This window comes from Lepisosteus oculatus, chromosome 2 (genome assembly GCF_040954835.1).
Source record: "Lepisosteus oculatus isolate fLepOcu1 chromosome 2, fLepOcu1.hap2, whole genome shotgun sequence".
NCBI classification, from domain to species: domain Eukaryota; kingdom Metazoa; phylum Chordata; class Actinopteri; order Semionotiformes; family Lepisosteidae; genus Lepisosteus; species Lepisosteus oculatus.
Window position 1 is genome coordinate 64,734,684 of NC_090697.1, and position 26,113 is coordinate 64,760,796.

Here is a 26,113-nt window from a genome sequence, read left to right on the forward strand (position 1 = left end):
GAGCAGAGAGAAAGAAATCTCAGAGATTTCAATTGTCACACTGGTCATGAATAGCAGTCATGATATAACAGGTATTTTTTAAATTAACACCCATAGCTAAAATGCAGTATAAAAGACGTACTCCCTTTCCAACCACTCCATTGTCAAACACTTTGGAACTGTTAACTTTAAAATATAGCATATTCATATATATTTTGCATATGTACTATTTGAACTCTTTACCATTGCAATCTGTGGTTGTTCTTTATACACAATGGCATCTGTTGAAAAGTGAGAAAAACTGATTTTGAAGCAGTATTTGTTTTTAAGTAAAAATAAGCAAAAAATTAAAATGACATTCAAAGGACAATTTTCTGTTCATACATGTTGTACTTACAGACAGTAGTCTCTGGATTGTTGTTTCTGTGTTGTTGAAGACCACTATAGATGAGAAGCACCATAACATTAAGATTTAAAGATGGATGCACAATACAATGTACTTCTGTACTTCTTGACCCGGTACCAACAAAAAGGCATGTCTATGTGAAATATTATGTATAATGTATAATATAAGACTTAACATACAGTTTTCATGAGAATAAAATGGAGTACTTCACAAACTGGCATGAATCAAGCAAAAATCAGATTTTATGAACTAAAAATGCCTTTTAGATACTATTTTATTTCAAATCAATACAAAATGGGTTAAGTTCACGAAGAAAGTTTTTAGTTTTTAAAATTTGCAAGAATCTATCGAGACAGCGGTCCATGCATTGCAATTAAAGGAGATGACTTCACATACTCACCTTTCACTGTCCTGTTTGTGTCTCTCTGAAAAAGGGAGAGAAAGTGACTCCATCTCACACAAGGAACCTCCTTTTTTCAATATGTGCAATGTACCAAGCATATATTCTATACAGCCTACGGAATCTTCCTAAGAACATACTTTTAGCCAGCAAAAATTCTGAATTCTCCTTGATGATATTCAGTGGAGTTTATATTTGGAGTAATACCCTTTTACCAGTCTGCAGCATTTTACATCTATTGCTCAAGTCTATCTGTTTCTATTCTATTTTCACATTCTATAAGCCTACCCAGGCAACATTTCCTTCAACCAAGCAAGTTGGTTAATCTAAATCAATTGAAGTTAGCACAAAACTGATATTTCAGACTTTCGGTCAAATTGGGAAGGATTGAGTTTTAAAAGTTGGCATAACTTACATGACCGAGGAAATGGCAGCCTGACCTTGAGGTCAAAACTGACAAGACCCCCAAAAAAGATCAACAGAACTCCATAACACTGGTACAGAGTTATTCAGTGACTGAGCTTTTGATGCTGAAGTTTTTTCAGTTTGATCAGGACAGTTTGGAAATGCAAGGTTTTGGAGGAATGCCGGTGTAGGGTTTGATTGATGGACTGGGATTCTAACGGAGGTGGAAGATTCTGCAATAACCCTGAAGAAGCAACCTGATGCTCTGGTAACGAATAACTACTTGCTGATACTTAATTTAATTTAAACAGATTAAATGGAAAGAGATAACTGAACAAACATGTTTGTCAAGAGACTAATTTTCAACAACTGCTTGCATGTTCTCTTTATACAGAATTGAATATACAGTACAGTAAATACAGTATACTGTACATAGTGCAGTCAAATTCTAATGATGGAACAAGCTGATGGATATAAAAGAGAAGGGTACCTGTCTGAGGAAATGACGGTGCAGGTAGGAGATCAATGCACTGACATTCCCCCTCACTTACAAAAGATAAGCCAGGATAAGCTGGGGTGGAAGGTGGGGTGCTAGAAAAGATACACACAGCACCGCACTAAGCCAGGGAGTTCATATACTGTATTTATGGAATTGGAAGTGTGAGAACTTGACCTCCTTCCAAATCTCTGTTTAAACAAAAACAATTTAAATAAGATAACCAAATTAATTCAGCCAAAGGAAATTAAACTGTTCTGCGAGACTACCAAACGTTCAGCTACTTTATGGGGTTGATCCTGCAGTATTATAATGCCCGGACTGCTGTTGATGTAATAAAAGGCCAACGCACTGTGTTTGAGGATGAGGAAGCCCAGAACCGCTGCTGACATCAGTAAAAAAAGCACAACAGCAGCTGGCAAGATGAAATTGAGATGTTGACCTGAAGAAAACAAAAGGAGAAGAATTAGTTTAATGATAATTGTTAAAGTTTAGTATTTAACAGTGAACCGTGAAGAGACATCATATATGTTGATAATCTCTGACTTTTTTTGTAACATAAACCACAGTAGACAGAATAGACAATGTCTAATGTCAAAATTAATGTTTTTGATGCAGCTTTCAGATGTAAAAGACTCACCAAGTCCAGCTGTGGCAGAAGGCAATGCTGTAACATCTTCAAAAAGAAAAAAATATATAAAAAATTAAGAAATGTATTGTCTAAACCACTTTATCACAGCAACAAAGCCACAGTATGGGTTTACCAGAGAGTGGATGACTTATTAATAAACCACACAACAGGTCACATCACTTGTAATTGGACATTCTGAAGAATAAAGATTATACAGACAGGAACATGAATATTCTGCATATCATGGTGCAGTTTATTTAAGATGGTTACTGTCATATTACTATCTCATTACATGTGAGTTTTCATTTTCTTTGTATAACAGAACAGTGTCCTTATTAATTGTGATTAAACAGTTAACATTGTAAACAAGCTTTAAGTAACAGACAGACTAGGGCATAACATCATCCTGAAACCTACTTGATCCAGATGTGAAGACGTCTGTATTTCTAACAGCTGGAACAAAAGAACAAGATAGGATAATAAACTCTTAGTGTATAAAAAACTTTACAGAATTGTCATTCCCATTAAAGTGAACAAATCTGGAATCTTTGAATTGCAATCAATATAGGATTTGTCATGAATACTATATTTTAAAATGTATTATGTTTAATTTGTTATTATAATGTAGACATAAATTTGTCTAACACTTTTACTCACAAGTAGTTGCAGGTATGTCACTCACATTCAGTCCTGTAGAACAGTCAAAATGTTTTGTTATGTTTTGTTATGAACTTGAACTTGATTGGAATTAAAAACAGTGGATTTCTTGTCAAAATGTTAAATCAATTAGAGATACACAAAGTCCATAATCTCTGAACCAATAATTTAATATCTTAATCAGTGTTTCACCTGTTCTCCCTCTGGTAATTTAATAATTTTTTGTATTTGCCTTAGTCTGAATTTTGTTCCCTAAAAATATAACACATACTGTATTTCCATTATGAAAATACATTTAACTTGTATTTTTAATTGGAGTTTTTAAATCATTCCAATTATGAATGATTATAGTAGATGAATGATTAGACTAAACCATTCCAATTATGAATGATTATAGTAGATGAATGATTAGACTAAACAAAATAATTAAAACTGAGCAAAGTATAAAAAAGTGTGTGTTTAGGTTTTTAAAAGATGTTTTAACAATGGATGACTCTTACCCTCCACCTTGATTCTGATGTTCTCACTTAGATGTGAAGTAAAACTTTGTTTCTCTATAACCAGTTCAATGGCACAGCTCAGAGAAACGTCAGTCCCGGTTTTGCTACCTGTTCCTTCCAGGAGTTCTCTTCCAGACACAGTGAGCAGACAGACACTCCTGTATGGCTCAGAACGGAAAGGGACTTTACTTTGACCCGTGTAGAAATGGCAGTACGTTCCTTTGTCAGCTTCACAGCGAAGCTTGACCTTTTCTTCTGTGCTAATTTGCTTCTGGTTCACATATAAAAGAAGTTGTCCAAAGTTGACTAAGGGGAAAAAATGGGAGTTTGAGGGACAAGAAATCAAGCAAAGGTAGAAGAAATTATTTAGAAAAAGAAGAAGCGTACATTAACAAAACACAGTCCGTTTTTGGGGTAAAGAAAAAACACCCAACATCAAATTTATCATTACATTTCAAAATATGTAATATTATAATGACATTTTTGTCCTTTTTCAACTTGATTTTAAACATGATTGATATTTTGATGACATTTTGAACAGTGATTCAATATTTAAATATAATTAATATTTCCTTGAAAGGTCCTAGCCTTTACCATTTAAAATAAATGGAAATATGTGTTTGATTCAATTATTAAGTACTGAATATCATAAAGTAAGGGATAGACCAAACATTAAAATCATATATTTATACAGTATTGTATAATGGAAGAGATGGAAGAAAGGAAATACAGAAGAATTTTACATTACCTACAGTACATGAAACAATAAATATTTTTTTGGCAATCGGATTCAATATCAACAATGTTTTTATAGTCAGCACCACTTCAAAATTGTTTACAAAAATCCTGTCTGTTTGCCTGTTTTTTTATTGCCTATAAATCAAAAACATGAAACAGAAATAATGCCAAAGGTCCTACAGAATTACCATTAAAGTTGTCCCATGGCAATTTGCAGTGAATAAATAATTTGTACTTACAGGAAGTATACCAGTAAACATAAACATCGTACTCTTATAATATAATTGATAATAATAAATACTTGAATATAAAATACTCACTAACAACCTCTACTTTCTTGACCTGACTCCGCTTTAAAATAACTCTTTGGTTTTCCACGACTATTTCAGCAGCACAGCTCAGAAAGACTTCAGTTTTATATACATGAGCTTTGTTTCCAAGCAGCTCCTTCCCAGACACACTGAACTGACAAATCTTAAACCGGTTCGGGACTGTTCTGAAAGGCTCTGGGTTCTGGTCAATGTAGAAGTGACATCGCTCTCCTCTCTCAGCTTCACAGCGCAGTCTGACAAAGTCCTCCACATTGATGTGTTCTGGTTCTACTTTAAGAACAGGACTTTCAAGTGGGTCTGAGTTTGAAACAAACAAGTCAGGTTTTCTTTTAATAATCTTGTAAAAAAATAAGTGGAAATAAAATATGGGGAGAAAATAAAGAGAACAAACAGAGAATAATAGTCCCAGTTATTAATCTTAAGGTCAGCATTAATATAATTTCATGGTAAAATAATTAAAAGAGTAATGATTATGTATTCTACTGTACATACTGTATACGGTTCCTAATGTAAATACAAGCTTGGTCTTTCAAGTCCTTCACTTAAACCATTTAAAAGGTTGTTGCCGATCATTAGCTATTCTGATGTACAGATGCAGCCATTCAAAGTGCGAGGTACAGACACCGCAGTACAGATACCGCAGGTATGATGACACGCGATACCGCGGTGCGTGATTGGTTGACCGACAGGGGCACTCGTGGTCCGTTGGTCTGTCGTTAATTTTGGAACGTAAACATACAGTATATAGCTGGTCTTGGTACTTTAAAGAAAAAAATACACACCAGTATTCCATTTCTCCCTAAACATTGTAAGCTTCGAAGTCTTTAACTAACGTGATACCGGAGTCAACAAGCATACTTTTAGAATTTGATTAAAAGGGAATATAATATGGAATCGCGTATCTCAAGAAATTAATAACGGTATGATTATATCCGTGTACTGCGGCAGGGCTGTGTAGGGCTGTATATAATATAGAATCGCGTATCTAAAGAATTTAATAACGGTATGATTATATCCGTGTACTGCGGCAGGGCTGTGTAGGGCTGTTTCGCCTACCTGATCATGCGAGCTGTCTTGTGGCCTACTGGTCTAGGTGCGTGACTACCAACTGGCAGGTTGTGTGTTCAAATCCAGCTGGTGCTGGACTTTTCATTTTTATTTATTTATTTTTTAATCGCGTAACAACCGTATGCAAACTGTACTGTATACAGTATGTATATGTATATTTAATGTCTTAACTGTGCCCGTTTAATTGAATTAAAAAAAATTATTTAACACGAACATTAAGCTGTTTACATCTTCCGCCTGAGAACAGTCACCCGTTGCTACCCAACGCAGAATGGTGATTGGCTGACACTATCTGACACCCCTCTGATTGGAGAAAAAAGACATGCTGGTGTGCTATACACACTACCAGGAAGAGGATTTCTTTCTATTCAAAACGTGTATTTAAAAAGTTTAAGAAGTAAAAACCTTACAGCGTACACAGATTTCTAAACTGATCAGGATCGTTATCTTTGTCTTATGCATAATAATGTTCACCGCTCTGACCAGCAAATTAATAATAAACTTTATTTTATATAGCGTTTTAAACGAATAAGTAATTAGATTGCTCATAAACCTAATCACTTGCTTTTTCTTTTTATTTAGGCTCAGATTTCAACTATAGATCGTATTATTAATAACCATAATAACAACCAACCAACAAAAACAACCATATAAACATAATGGTGGTGCTGGACCTTCCAGTTTTATTTATTTATTTTTTAATCGCGTAACATAAACATATTACCGTATGCAAACTGTACTGTATACAATATGTATATGTATATTTAATGTCTTAACTGTGCCCGTTTAAGTATTGAATATTCATATCTAATTTTACCACTGAAGGGAAATCTTAACATAAACATACAGTATATGGCTGGTCTCGGTACTTTAAAGAAAAAAATACACACCGGTATTCCATTTCTCCCTAAACATTGTAAGCTTCGAAGTCTTTAACTAACGTGATACCGGAGTCAACAAACATACTTTCAGAATTTGATTAAAAGGGAATATAATATGGAATCGCGTATCTCAAGAAATTAATAACGATATAATTATATTCATGTTGCAAAAGAACTGCAACGGACATAAAAACTCCCTTGCATGGTTTCATTACGACCAGAATCGGTCTTGAGATATTTTTAACTTGATTTATTTGAGAGGTATGTCTTAACACCGATACTACAGTGCTTAAGTTCTGCTCACGTATATGTTTCTAGGTTTATATTATGCATTTCATACGGTCAAATTACTTTTGAGCAACTAATAAGAAGCGCGAAACGGTATGAGTTTTACTTTCGTTTTGTGCTGGGACCCGTGGATTGATTAGAGATATCAAGTACATACAAGTCATTTTTTAAATGTTGTAGTTCGTCTTGAAAAAATGTTACGAGTACATCATCTATCAACAATTACACAGGTTCTGTTTCCATATTGCGGATTTTGGTTACGTAATATTATTTTCTAGATTTCACGTTGTGAATATGATGGGATGTCTGATGGGATGTTTCTAAAAATCCATCCTCTGTAAAACGTCTTCTCTAGTTGTCCTGCATATGTATTTGCTAATGAAGCTGTGTGTTCTGAGCCTAGATCTCTACATTTCTGTATGAACCAGCTTAGAGGGCTAAAGACAGCTTGTGTTTAAATTGAGTGTAAGGCAATTTATGCTTCTAAAGTCATGGTCAGCATTTATCTTTGTACTGTGCTGTAAACTTGTTCTGTGCCAGGTCACATTATTTTATAGCGTTTTTAAAGCGTTATCAAATACGGTGTTACTGTAGTTTACTGAGTCCCATGTCACATGGTCTGTGATTGAAACCTGTAAAACCGGTTTAATTCGTCACAGCCAGGACTCTTCAGGTGTGAGGGTCTTCTGCTCAGAATGAAACGCTAAAATGTTTGTGTATATTCTAATGGTAGTGGGGGCGGGGTGTGTGGGAACAGGTTTGGTTGAAACATTTTCTCTGAAAGCATTTTCTTCGCAGTTTAACCGATCTTGTTACAGCATGTTACAGTTTACTATTATTAACCATATTAATTTTAAGTGCTTAATGTAAAATCTTGTAAAAATATATTTTAATTGTTCAAATATACAAGTCTGACTATCATATAATAAGTTAAATACAAAACTAAAGAAAAAATAGGGTTAAATATAATTCAAAATATTTTGCTAACAATGTTAACTGTTTATGAATAATAAAATGTATTAACTAAGGAGTAGGATGGCACAGTTGTTAGTATGTTTTTTGTTTTGTTTCTTTTTCATAAATACAACAGTAGTACCTGATGTCTCAGTGGCTTTCAAAATTAAATTATGCATGCAAACCTGTGAACTAGAAAGATAACTAAGATATCCATCCATTATATTCCATAATATCCATGAAATATATGGCGCTGAAATACAGTATGTGTGACGCATAAAAGACACCAAGGGATTGGGTGAGCTCCCATCACAAAAAAAAAACTGCGAACCTGCACTACAGCGACCATAGTACAATATGGAGACCAAGGCGTTTTACGGGAAGAGACGGGGTGCTTCTGCCGCCCCAGCTTCCAAAGAGCGAAGGGTAAGCAAATACAGCAGACTTCATCTGAAATACGCGATTACAGCACATATTACAAGGTATTATTGCCGTTTTGAATTTTAAATTCAATTATAATTATTTCTTCGTAGCCTGTTCTTCAAGAAAACACCGCACGGGCGAAACGATCTACCACCAGGACAGAAAAAAAGAAAGCGGTAAGACGGAAAAAAAGAAAAGTTTATTTTGACTTCTGTTCCGCGACTGATGAATACTACTGTGTGACTTTATTTCTTACATGAATTATGTTATTTTGTCACAGGCCGTGGGTCTCTGCTCTCGGCCACTGGCCAGGGTGCCAACCTGTAGAAGCAACACCTGTATGGAGACATATCGGCAGCAGTGGGAGCATTACGATGCATTACTGGGGAGGATTGGGAGGCTAGAGTTCCAGCAGTCAAACAGTTGAGCAGCTGTCTCCCGAAAAGTGCCTCTCCCCGCCGCGCAGGCTGCAATGCCTGGCGGAAGCTCTGCCCCCCGCAGAGCACACACCGCCTCAGGACACTCCATCCCGGCCTCTCAGTTCACCACCGCGCAGGAATCTGTTGATGCTGTCCCCGCCGGCTATCTCCCCCCAGGAAGCACAGCGGAATTCACAGATGCCAGTGGGACGAATAATTCTCCCAGATGTCCAACTGCTACCCATCACCCAGGAGATGGAGGGGGGGTTGTACTTGCAGTGCATCGGCATAGACGGGAAAGCAAGAGCCGACCGCTACGCCGCCCTCGTGTTTCGAAATCTTGTGACTTTTGAAATTTACTGGGGGTGGACCACGTCTGTAAATTTCGATGGGTCCAGAGGCAAAAGTGCCTTGCCTTGCAATCTCCGGGAAACCATTAGTACGATGGTGAATCGGAGATTCTCAACCCTTGCTGCGTACGACTGGAAAATAATTCGTGATCGGATCAACGAAATGCTTTCTCTTGTTTTCTTTATATCCTATCTAAACTCTCTCCTTTAAATCTCAAGCCTCATGCTGCATTCTTTTCTTTAAATTAATCTTGCTTTTTCTCCTATGCTCTCTTCTGCATCCATTCCCAGGTGTCCAATTCAGCCCAGGTTAATTCCTCTACTCTTCTGCTGGTACTGAAGCCATCTTTTCAGCCCTGGGTCTGTCTGACAACCTACCTCTGGCTTGATTAGCAGTTTTTGTACAGTTCTGCCTTGTTTGCTTCTCTATTTCAAGTGTCCAATTCGGCCCTGTGTTCATTCCTGTCATCCCCTGCTGCTGTTCTATTTTCACTTTCCCTGCTTTCATGCAGGTAGTTCCAAGCTACTGCTACCTCTGGGTCAGTGCAATGCTTTCTCAATTAGCTTGAGGCCAGAGCCGTGGCCCATATTTGATAAAATGCTTATCTCCTGGAAGTGAGCATCCACTGGGCCACTGCTGCAATAACCCAGAGTTCAAGTCATGCATTGGAAAACACTTCTCTCATCTTGTCTGTGTTTCCATATTTCTGTATTGGTGGTAAGGGGTCACGCTTAGTTCTTTTTGAGGGTCCTAGCCTCCTTGTACAAGAGGTAACCCCTTAACCAAGTGGGTTAACCCATAACTTTAACTAAACACTCCACAATCCTTTCCGTAAACTTAATTCTTGGGTGTTGTTATTGCTAGTGAAATAATTTTAAATATCACAGTATGTTAAATATTAAAATAATGTTAGTAAAGAATGTAATTATCTAAATTATAAATAAATTGAACCACAATTTGATTCAAAGTTGCAATTGATGAAATACAACATTTAAAAAAATAATTTAATTTTATACAATATCTGAGTCAAAGTAATTTGTAATAGATAAAACAGTGGTTATGTGAATAAACGTATGTTTATATTAGAACAGTGAAAAGCTGGACAATGTCTTACTCTAATAGTTTTTCGTTCAGATGCAAATGAACCCTGGGATAGTTACCTGGTCCTATTCCCAGAGAGGTGGTAGGGCAGCATGAAGAAAGACCAATTAACACATCTGTGTGAAACACTACATAATATTTTTTTAGCTTGTTTTCCTGCACTAATCATACTGTATGCATACTGTACTAGCGACGAACCTTTCCTTCAAATACAATTACGTTGTTGTGATAGGTTGCTGTTACCAACTCTAAATGAGACACACTATTGTATTACTATACTGTACTCTAATGTATTCATAGTAGTGTTGATACTGAGTATAGTATAAATATTATTTAATTATTAGAAAGAGAGTCTTCATTATCTTCAAGGGACAATTTGTAAAAAAAAAATGAACTTGGCTGGAAATAAAAACCCAGGCCTCCCTAGTGGCAGGCACATTTCAAACATCTTGTATTTATACTTCTTAGGGATGGGTTTAGTTGAAAAATATATTGTATATACAGTATAAACAACATACAATAAGTATTAGTGATGTTAGAATTGCTTGCAGAGGAAGTGAAACCAAACAGACCTAGTTTTATTTCTAGGTGGTTCAAAATTTAAAGATATGAATAAAAAACACTGAGCAAAAATTTGGGTGAAATTACTGAGAAAAACACAAAAACAGTATATTATCAATGGAAAACTTTTTGTCATAATTATTGCAGTATTGTTGTTCCACTACCTTTTATATAATAAAGACTTATATCAGCTCCAATGCAATTTACTGTCACGATTGTAATCCCTCCTCTTAAGGGTGCTCCAGCTCTTTCACATTTTAGTTGATCATGTGCACCTGCCTCCAATCCTGCCCCTCCTTAATTAAGGCGGGCACTCTTGCTACTCCCGGCTTAGTACTGGAAGACAGACACCCAAAGGCCTTCCTACCACCAAGTAGCCCTACATCCACAGCTTGAGTGCATAGGCCTCCTATCGGCATCCTGACCCAGCTGAGTACAGGGCTCAGAGCACCTGGTCATCCTATTTTCATTTTCTGTCCCTGCATGGATCCTGTTCCGTTTTTTAAACCTTGTCTTGTCTTTGTCTCATTGGATTACCCGGCTCTGAACTTTTGGACCTAACCCTGGATTACCCCCTGGACTCCTCTGGACGTGTTCGCCATGGCCACGCCCCCCCGAGCACCAGTGTACAGTCGTCACACCCCCTGTTTGTCAACCTGCCCAGTTCCTCACTGTGTCCGTTTCACTTACTTCCGGATTATGCCGTCTGCATAGGGTCCTGACCAATGCATCACTACACTTGCAGTATGCAACTGTAAATCATTCTTTATAAGTCATTCAAGTCACTACTAGCCTTTTTTATTTTAAGTGCTTATTTGCTTTTAAATGTAATCTGTTATTAAAGCCACTATATATTATATATTTTAACAATTAAAACCTAAAATAAAATGATCTGTTTTCTAATTATAATTAATACACAATTACTAATAATCCTGAATACTGTATGTAATTCTTTAAAAAGTGTGTAAAACAAATAAATCATGTTAGGGAACAAGTAATAGGTTTATTCCATGCTGAAAACAGAATAAAGAAAACACAACATTTCAGCCTTGGAGCCTTCTTTAGGTGTGTGAAGAAGAACACACTAAATTATGTTAGTGTTACTGTACAATAAGATAAGCTCAGAAAAACATTAATGTCTTGACTCCCTGTTAATAATATATGGATTTCTGTGGATATTACTTCTCAGAAACCAAAACCAAAAACATATTCACATCTCCCTTGAATCTCCCCCATCCCCTTCCCCCTTTGAGGATAAGAAGGCTGCAGAGTAAAAGGATAAGCTGCAAATTTGGAGATGGGGTCGAGGAGGAGTGCCACAGACACAATTTGAAGAAAATGCGATATCATGATTTGATTTCATGAGAAATTTATTGAGACAGGTCATGTTGTTGTACTGTATGAGTTATAGTTTAAGTGACTATCATGTTCTTAAGCATGAATATACATTTGGAGATTTAATACACAGTTTAAACTTCAAGAAAATGTGTACCTTCAAAATGTTTTCCTATTGTTCCCAAATATCTGTGGAGTGGTTTATTATTTGAGTGGAGCACACTAAAATATTGCTCATTAAGGCTGTTCCCTTGGAACTGACACAGGGATGAGCATATTTTCAAGTAAATGCAATTGTAAAATTCAGGGTGTGACAGGACTGAGTATTGATAGCCTGTATCACACATCCATGTCAAAGTTAATGTTGGGCACTTGATTTTTTTATTTATTTTAAAGAAAATCAGAAATAAGGAATAATGTGTTCTAGTCTAACATAATTAGTGCATGAATTTAAAAAGATATCAAAATAGTTTCTGATAGTTAAAAAACTGTGTTTATGTCACAAAACTGAAAAAAGAGATAGACATGAGAAGACACGGAGAATGTGATGTTCTAATTTGGGGACATAGAACAGAAATACAGGTGCAACTGCCTCTAGTGGGGAACTTACTCACAGTTGCTTAATAAATAAGCAGATGTCTAAAAAGCGTATGTGGTGAGTTAGGCTCTTATGGAAGAAAGCTCTTTAGCAGAAGGGGATACCAAAGTATACGGATAACACATCTTAGGTGAAGCTTTATACTGATCCCTAAATTATTTCACAAAAAGAATAAATAAACTGTTGTATAAAACAATAATTTTATAAATTCACATGACTAAAACTGCTAATGTTATAACAGCTTGGAAAGGAAGTGAAACCAAATGAAGCAAAATATTTCAAAATAAAATGTTATGAACAAAAACAATTAAATTAAATACAACATTGCTGAGAAACAAAAAGCATAATTTAAAAAATGTATAACTTTCTAAGTACATATATAACTTCTCTCTGTTCAACTGTATATAATTTGTTTTTTATTTAACCGTTGCTGGGAAATTAAGATTAAACAAGTAAATCAAATTTTTCCCAAAATAACCTTAGCAAATGACCACGTTAAAGAATTTGATGCAGGAAGGGTTCATGAAGAGGGTAAAATTTTCTTGTGTAACTTATTTTTTTATTTTCAGCTACTGCTACCAGCTACATAAACCAATATTTATGTTCATTAATTAAAATCATTAAAAACATTCAGAAATATTTTATTTTCAGCTGTCAAAATTTCACTTTAGTTACATGATTCCAAATTAATATTCCATATTAAGTGAAATTAAATTTAAAGTGCTTTTTTGCTTTTTGTGTTTGATTTATAGATAAATACAAGTACCACATCCCAGGGAACAATTGTCCCTTAGGCTTTGTTTTAACTTACTTGATCGTTAATTGTTAAGCATATTGCAACATTTAATAATTTTTTTTTCATCCATAATGTATTAAGGTTCTTGCTAAGTTTGAAGGTTCAATTTATTAGTCATCTCCTGTTTGCAAGAAGACCACATAGCAAATAAAAACAAACTTTAAATATTAGACTCCACTTACAAAATAGGACAGAACAGAATTGATAGGTTGATACAAAGCAGTTCTTGTTTAGGAAAAATTATCCATCAGTTTTCTTTAAATTGCACATACAACAACCACCATTTGTGGGTGGGGGAGTTGGTTAAAATAGCAAAAAATAAACTCTGTAAGTCAGCAGGTAAATATATAAATATATGAAGAAATATTCAACAATACTTCTTTAACAGATTTTCTGACATCAATTTATTAGCTAATACTTATTCATATCCAGTACACATAGACCACAACTGAACAATGTATCGGTAATATGCTGTACTGTGAAAGTTAATAAATGAAATGCATTTTCCTATTGGGATTCATTTTCTATTATTCTTTAATTGAAGACATGAATGCCGTACTGATTTCAGGTTACTCTCTCTCAGTGCATCATCACAGTGGCATATTCGCATTTTTGACTTAATTGAAGCGTTTGTGCTGATTTATTGGGGTGCTTAGATTGTTTCACAGTGGCATAGCATACATCAGTGTCTACATCCTCCAGCTGCTGTGGGAAATAAGCAGAGAGAAAGAGATCTCAGATATTTAAATTGTCACACTGTTTCACAGAGTCCTGATTATCTTTTAAAGGTACTTTTAAAATTAACATCCATAATAAAATACAAAATTTAAATGACACACCGCCTTTCAAACTGCTCAATTATCAAACACTTTAGAATTTTGAACATTATTAAAATGGATTTAGCATATGATGAAAATATAATATTTGAACTCTTTACCATTGCAGTCTGTGGTTGTTCTTTATTCACAGTGGCATCTGTTGAAAAGTGAGAAAAACAGATTTTAAAGTAGGATTTATGTTTTAAGTAAAATTGAGAAAAAACATAAAATGGAGTAAAATGACATACAAAGAAAAATATTTCTGTTCACACATACAGTACTTACAGACAGCAAGCTCAGAACTGTTATTTCTATGTTCTTCGAGATCACTATAGAAGAGAAGCATCATAACATTAAGATTTAAAGAATTACATACAATACCACTGTAGCATTACATGGGGGCATGTTCAGTGTGGATAAAGGGTGACGCGTTGACTGAGCAACCACAGCTGCCCTGGCTGATTAAGGAGGAGCCGCAGCTGTGAGGGCCCTTTGAGATCACACTGAGCACCTCCCTGGAGGGAGGAGCGAGCCCCCACAAGGGGATTGTGAAAAGGGTGTTAAAAGGATATTTTTCCTTCATTGTATTTTCTTTTTCTTTTCTGCTGTCTGGCCAGGACAGGTTGGGTTCTCTTTTAGTTTTGGCCTTGCGCTCCCTTTCTTCCGTTTTTCAGCCTCCATTCCCTCAGACGGGGCGTTAGCTTTTACCGGTGTTTGCCGTGGCTCCTCCCACTCCCACACTGTTACACCATGTAGTTCAGTTCTGATCCAGTACTAATAAGAAGGCATGTCAATGTGAAATATTGTATTATTATAATGACGGTTTGATTATCATCAGTTAATCAGATTTTTGTATTTATATTAGAAAAAAAATGGTGGAGTTCTTCTGAAACTGGCATGAATCAAGCAAAAATAAGCTTAAGACAGACTTCTTAAAATAAAAGTGCCTTTTAATTTAAGTATTAATTTAAAATCGACACAGTTTAAATTCAAAATGAAAACAAAAAATCTCCGAGCAGTTCATTTTATGAGACATCAGTTTTAATAATTAGTAAGAATTTATCATGTAATATTGTTGCAGCCCATACATTGAGATTGAAGGAGGCAATGGTTGTGGCAAGAGAAGAAAAAAGATGATGAGGATAATAAGAAAAAAAATAAGAAGCAAAGATTCACCTTTTACTGTCGGGTTTGTTTCTCTCTGAAAAATAAAATTATGATTGGGTAAATTAATCTCAAACAAGGACATCCTTTTTTTCAATATGTGCAATCTACTGAAGAATCTAGAATTAATGCTTTTAACAATTTATCTCCTTAAGGTTAAGCTGCATATTCTTTGCCTGTCAGCAGGAAACGCATAGCAAGTGTTGTCTGTTCATGATTTCACATAACATCTATGCGGAACTTGTAACTAATTAGGACTAATTTGAAGTAAGGGTGTTATATTAAGCTTTTGGTAAGCCTGAGACAGAAGTGGTGTTGGTACTGGCAGTGAATAACTAAAGTATGCTGATGCTTGTTGGTGAACAGATGGAATGAAAACCAAAATATGGAGGAACTTGTTTGTTCAGAGACAAAGTTTCAACAATTGCTTGCATGTTCCTTAATACAGATGTGAATATATAGTACATACAGTAGTGTTTGATGCTAGAACAACATTTGCTATATTCTGAACTGCTGTTGATGTAACAACAGTCTAACTCACTGTGTTTCAGGGTGTGGAAGCCCAGAATTGCTGCTGACATCAGTAAAAACAGCACAACAGCAACTGGCAAAATGAATTTGAGATGCTGACCTGAAGAAAGTAAAATGAGCAGTCAATATAGGGTGTTACAGCTTAGTATTTGACAGCAAACTGTGAAAGGGCATCATATACTGTATGTTGTTATTATATCACTTTTCTGTTTTTTGGTATTGTTAACAACAGTGGACAAAATAGCTATCATGGGAAATGTAAAAGCTTAGTGCAGCTTTAAGATACTGGAGATACTCACCAATTCCAGTTGTGACAGAATTTGATGTTGTAACAGCTTGAGAAAAGAAAAATCCAATATTTATTAAAATAAAATTTAAGGGATGAATTGTCATAAACCTCTTTATCACCACAACAAAGCTGCAGTTTGGATTTACAAGTGAGTGGATGACTAGCTACACGAGTTAATTCTGATATATTATTTTTCTTAGCTACATCACATATAAGTGAACTTTCTAAATACAGGCAGGAACTGGAATATTTGGAAAATTTTTATTTGCTTTATTTTAGACACTTAATATCATATGGGAATTTCATTATACATTATATGGGTTCTCATATATGACCTGATTAGCAATGGATCTATGGAAAGCACACTGGTGCCTGAATGAATTGTAATTAAACAGTTAACACTTAAACAAGCTTTATGTAAGGGACAGACTAGGGAGAACTTCAACATCATACTGACACTTACTTGATCCAGATGTGGAGATCCTTGAATCTGTAACAGCTGGAACAAAAGAACAACATCTGTAAGATAGTACAATAAATTGTTCATTATAAATAAAAGTAATATAGTGTCTTTAAAACTGGCTTCTCAAAGTGCTTCAAAGAACAACAAACAAATACACATTGAGAGGATAGGATATAGATGGGGTTATAGAGTACAGTAGGAAAAAAGAGTGCATGCACAACCTGTTAAATAAAAGCTAAAAAAAGTTTTTTTGAGTCTAGATTTGAAAGGGCTCAGGGATGGCGACTCTCTGATATTGTTAGTATTAGACCTCCAGAGCTTTGGAGCGTAGCAGGAGAGGCCCTGTCACCCAGAGCATGTAGACGGGTTTGGAGGACAGAAAGAAGGCCAGAACAAGACGGTCGAACAGAGTAGGATGGTATCAACTTAGTTAATGAGGTGCCAAGCCCTGCTGAGCCTTGTAGGTGAGCATTAGGATTTTAAAGTTGACACGAAACCTAACAGTTAGCCAGTACAATGACTCCAGGACAGGAGTAATGTGACTGCTCGCAATAGACCTGGTCAGGATTCTGGCTGCCAAATTCTGGATGTACTGTAGTTTATTCAGTGTGGATTTAGATAGCCCAGTGAGTGTTGCATTACTGTAGTTAATTATTATTATTAGAATGTTAAAACAGAAAAAAACTTTGCAGAATGTTATTTGAATTGTGCATAAAGTGAGTGAATATTTATAATTGAAAAAAAATGGAATCTATATGACTTTGGTCTTTACACATAATATTTTATGTACTTTCAAATAGAAAGTACAAATGTACATTCACACTAAGGCTTTACTTTTAAAAATGTTATTACAATCTATAGAGAGCTTTGCTTCATGCTTTTACTCACGTGTATTTGTAGAAACGTCACTCGTTTTCAGTCCTGCAGAACAGTCAAAACTGCTCATTATTCTTGCAGGAATCAAAATGTTAAATAAATGATAAAACCAATATTTTAAATAAATTAAAGATACACAAAATCCATAATCTGTTATATTTCAAGTGATAAATCACTTGAAACTACAATACAATATTGTTTGCTTAATACTAATAGAAGACACATTATTATTTCTATTGCATCTGGAATATCTTGATACTACATAATCTTTAAAAATGAAATCCACACTGCAAAATTGTCTTTATGGTAATTCAGCCTTTTTTAGTATTTGTTGATTGCTTTAATCTGATATTTCTCCCTAAAACACTGCAAATATTGTCTTCCAGTTAAAAATATGAAAAATATTTCCATACTGACAATATCTTCCACTTGTTTTTAAATCGGACCTGTGTGTTTAGATGTGTAAAAGATGTAAAAAAATAAATGAGATGGTTTTTACCTTCCACTTTGATTCTGATGCTCTCACTATGATGTGAAGAAACACTTTGTCCCTTTATATCCAGTTCAACAGCACAGCTCAGAGAGACTTCAGCCCTGGTTCTGTTACCCATCTCTTGCAGCAGCTCCCTCCCAGACACAGTGAGCAGACAGACCCGATACTCCCTCCTGTACAGCTCTGAACGGAAAGGGACATCGCTTTGACCCATGTAGAAATGGCACCTTGTCCCTTTCTCCACTTCACAGCGAACTTTGACATCGTCCTCAGTGCTGATGTGCTTGGGGTCCACTTGTAAATGAAGTTGTCCAAAATTGACTGTGGGTAAAACAAACAAGGTTTATCTAGGAGTAATCATATGGACAGAGCCTGAAGTGAGGGGAAGGAGGTCAAGCAAGAGGTGGAAGAAGTGGAAGAAGTTATTTAATAATTTAAGACATAATTTAAGACAAATATTACATGAAAATGCAATGCCAAGTGGTAAATAAGAAACACCCATCATAAAGTTTAATCATTCCCAACTTCATACATGATGATTAATATTTTGATCACATTTTGTTTAGTGATTTAGTATTGAAATAAAATTAATATTTTAATTATAAGTCCTAGAGAATAACCATTAAAACTACAGTAAAAATGTTATTCAAGTATTCAGTTTTGAATATTATAAATTAAATTATGTTTTAGCCAAAATATAAAAATAATATATACATACTGTACAGTATTATTGTTCAAAACAGAGTGTTTTCAGAACTGAAGAAGATAAATAGAGAATCTTTTTTATGTTCAGCATCATTTCAAAATGGTTGATAAAAATTTCCTTCTGTCTGTCTTGTCTTTTGCAGAACTTAAATCCAAAACACGATATAGAAATATTGTTAAAGGTCCTAGAGAATCACCATTAAAATGTGCCATTGAAATTTGCACTTAATTTTTTATTTGTAGTACCAGAAAGCATAACACTAACAAATATAAATGTAATACTTTTATAATGCTATATAATGTTACACTTTTAAAAATATCAAATACTCACCAACAACCTCCACTTTCTTGACCTCACTCTGCTCTGAAATAACTCTTTGGTTCCCCACAATCATCTCAGCAGCACAGCTCAGAAAGACTTCAGTTGTATGTACATGAGTTTTGTTTTCCAGAAGCTCTCTCCCAGTTGCACTGAGCTGACAAACATTAAACCTGTTCAAGACTGTTCTGAAAGGCTCTGGGCTCTGGTCAGTGTAGAAGTGACATTGTTCTCCTCTCTCAGCTTCACAGCGCAGTCTGACAAAGTCCTCCATGTTGATGTGTTCTGGCTCCACTTTAAGAAGAGGACATTCAATAGGGTCTGAGTGTGAAACAAAGACAAAATTCTATAAAGCTATCTTAGACTTACTTAACATTAAAATGACACATACAGAAGTGGGCAGATAGAGATGAAAATGATGGTCATTACTACTATTACTGATGATAATAATAATAATAATAATAATAATAATAATAATAATAATAATAATAATAATAATTATTATTATTATTATTTTTATTATTAAAATGTGTTAAATCATATAAGTAACCATAAAAATAATAGAATAATAAAATTTGGAAATGAGAATAAATAATAATATTTTAAACCTATGGATCAAAATAAATATTATGTACTGTATTTGAAGAATGTATATCTGTGTTATTTGCTAATCTTTTAACACGTGTAAATAATAATGAACAACAAAGAAAATAAATACATTTTGGAAAGAAATAACTTACCTGAACAGCTTAGTGTGACTTCAGCCCCAGCTACAACTTTTAGAAAACAAAGAAGAATGTTATTACCCCATAAAAATTCTAGAAGTATTATTTGAATTGTGGGATTAAAGAAAATCTGTCATTGGTAAAACAGATTGGTGATATAAAGTACTTACTCAGTGTAACAAAATACATAAGCATGATGGCTCTGTACAGTAAGTGCATGAAGATACTACTGTATGTTGAATCTTCAGTGAGTGTACTGTAGAATGCACGTCTGCTAGATGACAGTAAAGAAAAAAACCCACAAAACAGCACGATGGTGACAATGGAGTTATCTCTCTTCTTTCCAGCAGAACTGACCAAGTATTAATTCTTATTTCCATTGAAGTTCTTGAAACTTTTAAAAATTATTTTCTGCTTGAATTGCAATGATTTTAGAAAGACACTATATGCCTTTTTGGAAAAAGTGTTGCAACAATTTAGCAAAAAATGCAGGACTGTGATGGCATGTTATGTTATTAGTAATTATTAACAAAACCTTTGAAAATGTATGTGTAAAAGAGTAGAAATTAATATAATAAATATTAAATATTCTTCTACTGTACATACATGCAACAGGTAATTAATACATTGATTGTAATTAACACAATTGATGTGTTTTGCAGTCTGTAACATTCATGTTAGTGTATCATACTGTAGTTTATAAATAAATCATCTTTAAGTTTTATGTACATGAGCTCTGTTTTCAAGCAGCTCTCTCCCAGTTACACTGAGCTGGCAAACTTTAAACCTGTTCAAGGCTGTTCTGAAAGGCTCTGGGCTCTAGTCAGTGTAGAAGTGACATCGTTCTCTCTCAGCTTCACAACGCAGTCTGACAAAGTCCTCCACATTGATGTGTTCTGGCTCCACCTTAAGAAGAGGACATTCAATCGGGTCTGAGCCTGAAACAAATATGTGAAATTTCTTTTTTATAATCTTGTAAAAATATTTACAGATAAAAGTACAATAAGATGGTAAAGATGAAAAAGATATAATAATACAAATAATTGGTGCTGAAGCCAGCATTAATATAATTTCACTGCAAAATAAAAGACTAGTCACGATAATATACAGTACTTATATCTACATATATCTAAATTTAAACAAAACTGTTTTAATATTTTACTGCATGTCATTAGAGAAATATAGTTTGTTGACTTGATAAATCTTTTAATGAAAAATCAAAATGTTTTACTCTTCTTCAATAAAAGAACAATTTGTAAGGACCTAACATGAAATAGAATTAAATTATGTGAACTGTCAACTGTCTTCAGTTAATATAATACTGGTTAATCAATTTCTTTAAAGAAGGAAAAACTGTAGTTAAGTAAACTTCACTGAGTTGAGAATTTACTGTAAAGCTCATGTCCAATTTAGGAGTAACATAATACTATCCTGAATATGTACAGTATATAAAATTTGATGATAACTGATTATTCATGATAATGATCTACTGTATGATCTGACTAATTTGTCTATTGAAATACATTTATTGATCAATAGGAAACATTATTTGTCATCTTTTTAGTACATGTAAGACAATTTTCAACACAAATTTCCCCAGATTCAAATGTCTTATTAGTAAATAAGTATAATATTTAATTTAAAAGTAAATACTTTAATTAATGATAACTTACTATATGTAAGTGATATATTTCATACATACAGTACAACAAAAAGTAAAATATAAAGCTTACCAAAGCAACTTGCTCTCACTTCTACTCCAGTTATAACTTTAACAGAAGAACATTAACTTTAATGTAAAAATCTTAACATGTAAAACTTTCTGATTGAAATCAATGAGAAAAGTTAATGTACTCACTCTGTGTAAGAAATGACATAAAGAGCATGATGCTACTGCTGGGTTTAAGATACACTTTCAGTGCTAATAAAGGTGTAGAACTACCGTACATGGTTACTTGACTCAGGAAACGTTAAAAAAAAGCTGTGATGACAATGAAGTTGTCTGACTTGATCCCTTTAGACTTTTGCCTTGGTAAACTCTGTAACTGTTTTCCATCTTTGTCAAAAACGTAAGTTTAAAGTCACACAGTACATTTTCTCTTGCATTCAGCAGCACTAGGAGAGAAAGCAGCAATTCAGAATGTGTTTACTTATATTCATCAATTGATGTGCCATCAAAAGAATGGTGATTCTTCTCTTTAAAGAGAATACAGATGAGCTGTCATCATAGTTTTTCCATCTAACTCATGTGTTGTGTCTAATTTGTGTGTTTATGTGTAATTTTAGAACCAACAGACTTCTTGCTTCTTTGAAATAGGCCTTTTGTTCATGTTATGACCAGTTAAAGACATTATGAAAAACTTGAATATGTTTAAACCCCTAATTGATCATTCAATTGATAAGCATATCCAAATAATTGCTTGGATGCGCTTATCAACCATTGGATTGGATTTTGATTTTAACCTTTTGGTTTATTGGATTGGTTTGATTTTAAAATGATTTGCCCTTTAAAGGGGTCATTCAAAGATAATATTACATGCCAACAAATTAGTTTTATTGGCTATCTTTGTTGCTCTGCTCCTGATTAAGATGTTCTTTCTGGACCCAAGACCTTCTTAGAAGGTCATGTTTATTCAACACATAGTATTGAATTGGTCTTGTCAAATTATAAAATAGTTTTGTCTGCACAATCGGACTTCGTCAAATTTCCCATTGATTCATTTTTTGAAGACATTTTTCATTCTCTAGCTGATCTGTGCACGTGTAGGTGACTAGATGGTCACACTTAATTCTGGTCCAATAAGGACAATGTGTTTACAGGTTATTAGTTGAACTTTAAACAACTTGAATTATAGACTTAATTAGGAATCCTACGATACTATAGGTTAGTCTTTTAATTGCTGTAGAAAAATACAATTTTAATGGTATCTTTAAGTATAGAATCCTATAGTACTGTGATAGGATCCTATACTGATCCTATATTGTTAATGCAGATTTTTATAAGTGAAATATTAATATATCAATGGGAAAAGTATTTACGTGTTTTATTAATATATAATTGTCTGTTAAATCTGTAATGTATCATGTTTATTTGGTCATTTATCTACACTGTGACATAATGTGCTTGTGTGTGAGAAATTAATGGAAGGGCTAGAACTGTATAGTATGTATATACAGTATACTGTAAATATATAAATGTTTCATAAATATATGGTATATGAAAGGCTACATGTTTGATATGCACTGTACTTGATGTCTTTCTAAGGAGGTACAGTATGTGCTCTTCTGAGCACCCAAGATAACAAAATTGATCATTTATTTGGGCCCTGCATGAGACCACATTACTTCTGAAGTGTAGTCATTGGAGCTGAACTGCCATTTGGTTCCTTTCCACTTACTGAAAAGAACTACAGTATAGGATCCTATCACAGTACTATAGGATTCTATACTTAAAGATACCATTAAAATTGTATTTTTCTACAGCAATTAAAAGACTAACCTATAGTATCGTAGGATTCCGTAGAGGACTGAAAAGGCTTTATGGAGTTCTGTAAGATTCTTATAAAATGTAATCCTGAAAAAAAGAACTCTCAGTATAGCGTATCCATATACAGTAGTTCAATTAAGTACCAAATAAACCAAGCATGAATTCAGGATAAAGTATGAAAAAATGTATTTCTATTCAAAAGTATTTTTATGTAAAAGATTGTATTCTTCTTATTATTGTTGCTGTTAGTTACAATAAAACTAAATTTGCCATGGCTATTGTGCAGTCCCAGTTGCATTCACAGGTAAATAAAACTGTTTTGTTATACAGTATGCTTTAACTGAGGCCTACCTCTTCAGATGCAGCCATTCAAAATGCGCGGGCGATACCGCATTATTTTCCGGTGCGCTTTACACAGTCTACCGCGAGTTACCGGTAAATACCGCTAGTTACCATAAATTCTCCTATAATACCGCAAGCAAAATAATAGTATCCGGAATATCCGCTATAATATAATATAAAAATATTATAAAGCTCAACCTCTCATGTTTGAGCTGTCGCCATCAAAGTCTTTAACGAAGATCTTACTAATAGTATTAATAATGAATGACCTTGGACAAGCTGTAAACTCAAAGTATTGCCCTGGTCCACATTATTTTTTTCATTGACAGTCTTTGTAAAAGTAACACCATAGCATTTCGCAATCACGCATTTGTTTCCAATCATGCAAAGTATACTGATTCACCATGCCTTTCACATGCTCATAAAACAGATTGATTTAGGAACATAAACATATTACCGTATGCAAACTATACTGTATACAGTATGTATATGTATATTTAATGTCTTAACTGTGCCCATTTTAGTACTGAATATTTATATGGAATTTTACCACTGAAGGGAAATCTTAGTAGCTGAGCATAAAAAGAATAGGAGCATACTGTAACGCGTGTGAAGGCCATAAACGATATTAATTTTGGAACATAAACATACAGTATATGGCTGGTCTCGGTACTTTAAAGAAAACATACACACCAGTATTCTATTTCTCCCTAAACATTTTAAGCATCGAAGTCTTTAACTAAAGAGATACCGGAGTCAACAAGCATACTTTTAGAATTTGATTAATAGGGAATATAATATGGAATCGCGTATCTAAAAAATTTAATAACGATATGAGTGTACTGCGACAGGGCTGTGTAGGGCTGTTTCGCCTCCCACTACATGCGACTTCCCCTGTAGCCTACTGGTCTACGTGCCTGACTACCAACTCACGGGTTGTGTGTTCAAATCCAGCTGGTGCTGGACTTTTCTTTAAACAAACATTTCTTCGAAAAAATAGAATAGCGATATAATGGACAATCAATTGACTTTTATATTTCAAAATATCACAACATGATCGATTTTAAGTCATTTTTGATAACAATCAACAAACAAACATTTCTTTGAAAAAATGAGACGTACACGAATATCATTAAATTCTTTAGATACGAGATTCCATATTATATTCCCTATTAATCAAATTCTAAAAGTATGCTTGTTGACTCCGGTATCACGTTAGTTAAAGACTTGGAAGCTTAAAATGTTTAGGGAGAAATGAAATACTGGTGTGTATTTTTTTCTTTAAAGTACCAAGACCAGCTATAAACTGTATGTTTATGTTCCAAAATTAATATCGTTTATGGCCTACACACGCGTTACAGTATGCTCCTATTCTTTTTATGCTCAGCTACTAAGATTTCCCTTCAGTGGTAAAATTCAATATCTACAACAGGCACAGTAAAGACATTTACTGTAAATCTTTCTACGACAGACCAACGGACCACGAGTGCCCCTTTCGGTCAACCAATCACGTACCGCGGTACCCCGCGTCATCTTGCGTCATGATGCACGACATCGCAGCCAATTACCTGCGGTACGTGTCTGTACCGCTCACTTTGAATGGCTGCATCTGTAGTACAATCAAAACATTTTCATTTTTTTTGCAGTTTTATTGTCATTTAACGTTGTTACCCATGAAATTGTTCAGTCTGAGCATTTACGTTTTGATTATAAATATTCACTTAAATATGTGTATACTGCATATTTTTTGTTATTCAGCTAAATATGACATTATTGCAATATGGTAATACATTATAGTTTGGTTCAAAAACTAGTATTATTTTTAATCATGAAAATATCAATGAATTATTCTTAAGAGGCATCAAGAGCATCTCTACAAGGGATTAAGTTTGGCACTTCATTTGCTTTTATTTGAGATTATTAGCAAAATTCCTAAGGAGAACAGTTTTGGTGATCCTCTGATTTATGAATAACCAACTACCATTTCAAACAAATTTTGCATAAGGAATCTACTTACTTGTTTCAGTTATGGAGGCATTAAAATTTGCAACAGCTGGAACAAAAGAACAACATTTGTGAGTCAGGATAATTCTGTAAATACCAGGTTGGCTGATGGATAACAGATTAGAACAATTTGTTAGAAAAAATGAAGTATTAACCTAAGTTTTTTAAATGAATTGTCAATTTTGTTATACACAATTTCAGTACATACTGTTTGAATTAGAGCCACTTCATAATGTGTTAATGTACATTTTTTTCAATATATTAAAACTTTCTATTCCCTTGAATTTATCACATAATACTCTTCACATATCACTGCTCATCTACAGCTAGTACAATAAGAATATCACACATTCTCATGTACACTGCATTAGAAATTTCTTAAACTTTTTAAAGTCTGGAAAATTCCACACGTTTGTGCAATCTCTGTTTGCTGCCGAAGTCTGATTTCTCTTCTAATACACACTATACATATTGTTTTCCAATAGAAAATTATAAAGAATGTCTACATCTTGAGTACATCTCCAACCTGAATATTATACCGGAGCTTTTAAATAGTTCAATCTTAAAAACAAAGTAAC

The 26,113-nt window shown here is 34.2% G+C and overlaps 1 protein-coding gene across 3 annotated transcripts; it reads right to left on the reverse strand.

The window, feature by feature from the left end:
• Nucleotides 1-13,420: 13,420 nt before the first annotated feature.
• On the reverse strand, nucleotides 13,421-20,030 carry LOC107076455 (uncharacterized). Of its 3 annotated transcripts, XM_069180642.1 has the most exons (12): nucleotides 19,873-20,027; nucleotides 19,718-19,753; nucleotides 18,990-19,298; nucleotides 17,960-18,274; nucleotides 17,473-17,505; nucleotides 16,585-16,620; nucleotides 16,132-16,167; nucleotides 15,843-15,932; nucleotides 15,314-15,338; nucleotides 14,423-14,466; nucleotides 14,257-14,294; nucleotides 13,421-14,024 (listed from the first exon to the last, which is right to left on the reverse strand). In XM_069180642.1, exons 1-12 carry the CDS (start codon nucleotides 19,919-19,921, stop codon nucleotides 13,899-13,901), a joined length of 1,137 nt encoding a protein of 378 aa, XP_069036743.1. In that variant the 5' UTR covers nucleotides 19,922-20,027; the 3' UTR covers nucleotides 13,421-13,898. The 3 variants fall into 3 exon arrangements, 2 of the variants coding, with proteins under 2 accessions (XP_069036743.1, XP_069036754.1); XM_069180653.1 differs by lacking the exon at nucleotides 17,473-17,505 and having other exon boundaries at nucleotides 16,585-16,611; nucleotides 19,873-20,024; XR_011182539.1 differs by lacking the exon at nucleotides 13,421-14,024 and having other exon boundaries at nucleotides 14,423-14,911; nucleotides 19,873-20,030.
• Between the last annotated feature and the right edge of the window lie 6,083 nt (nucleotides 20,031-26,113).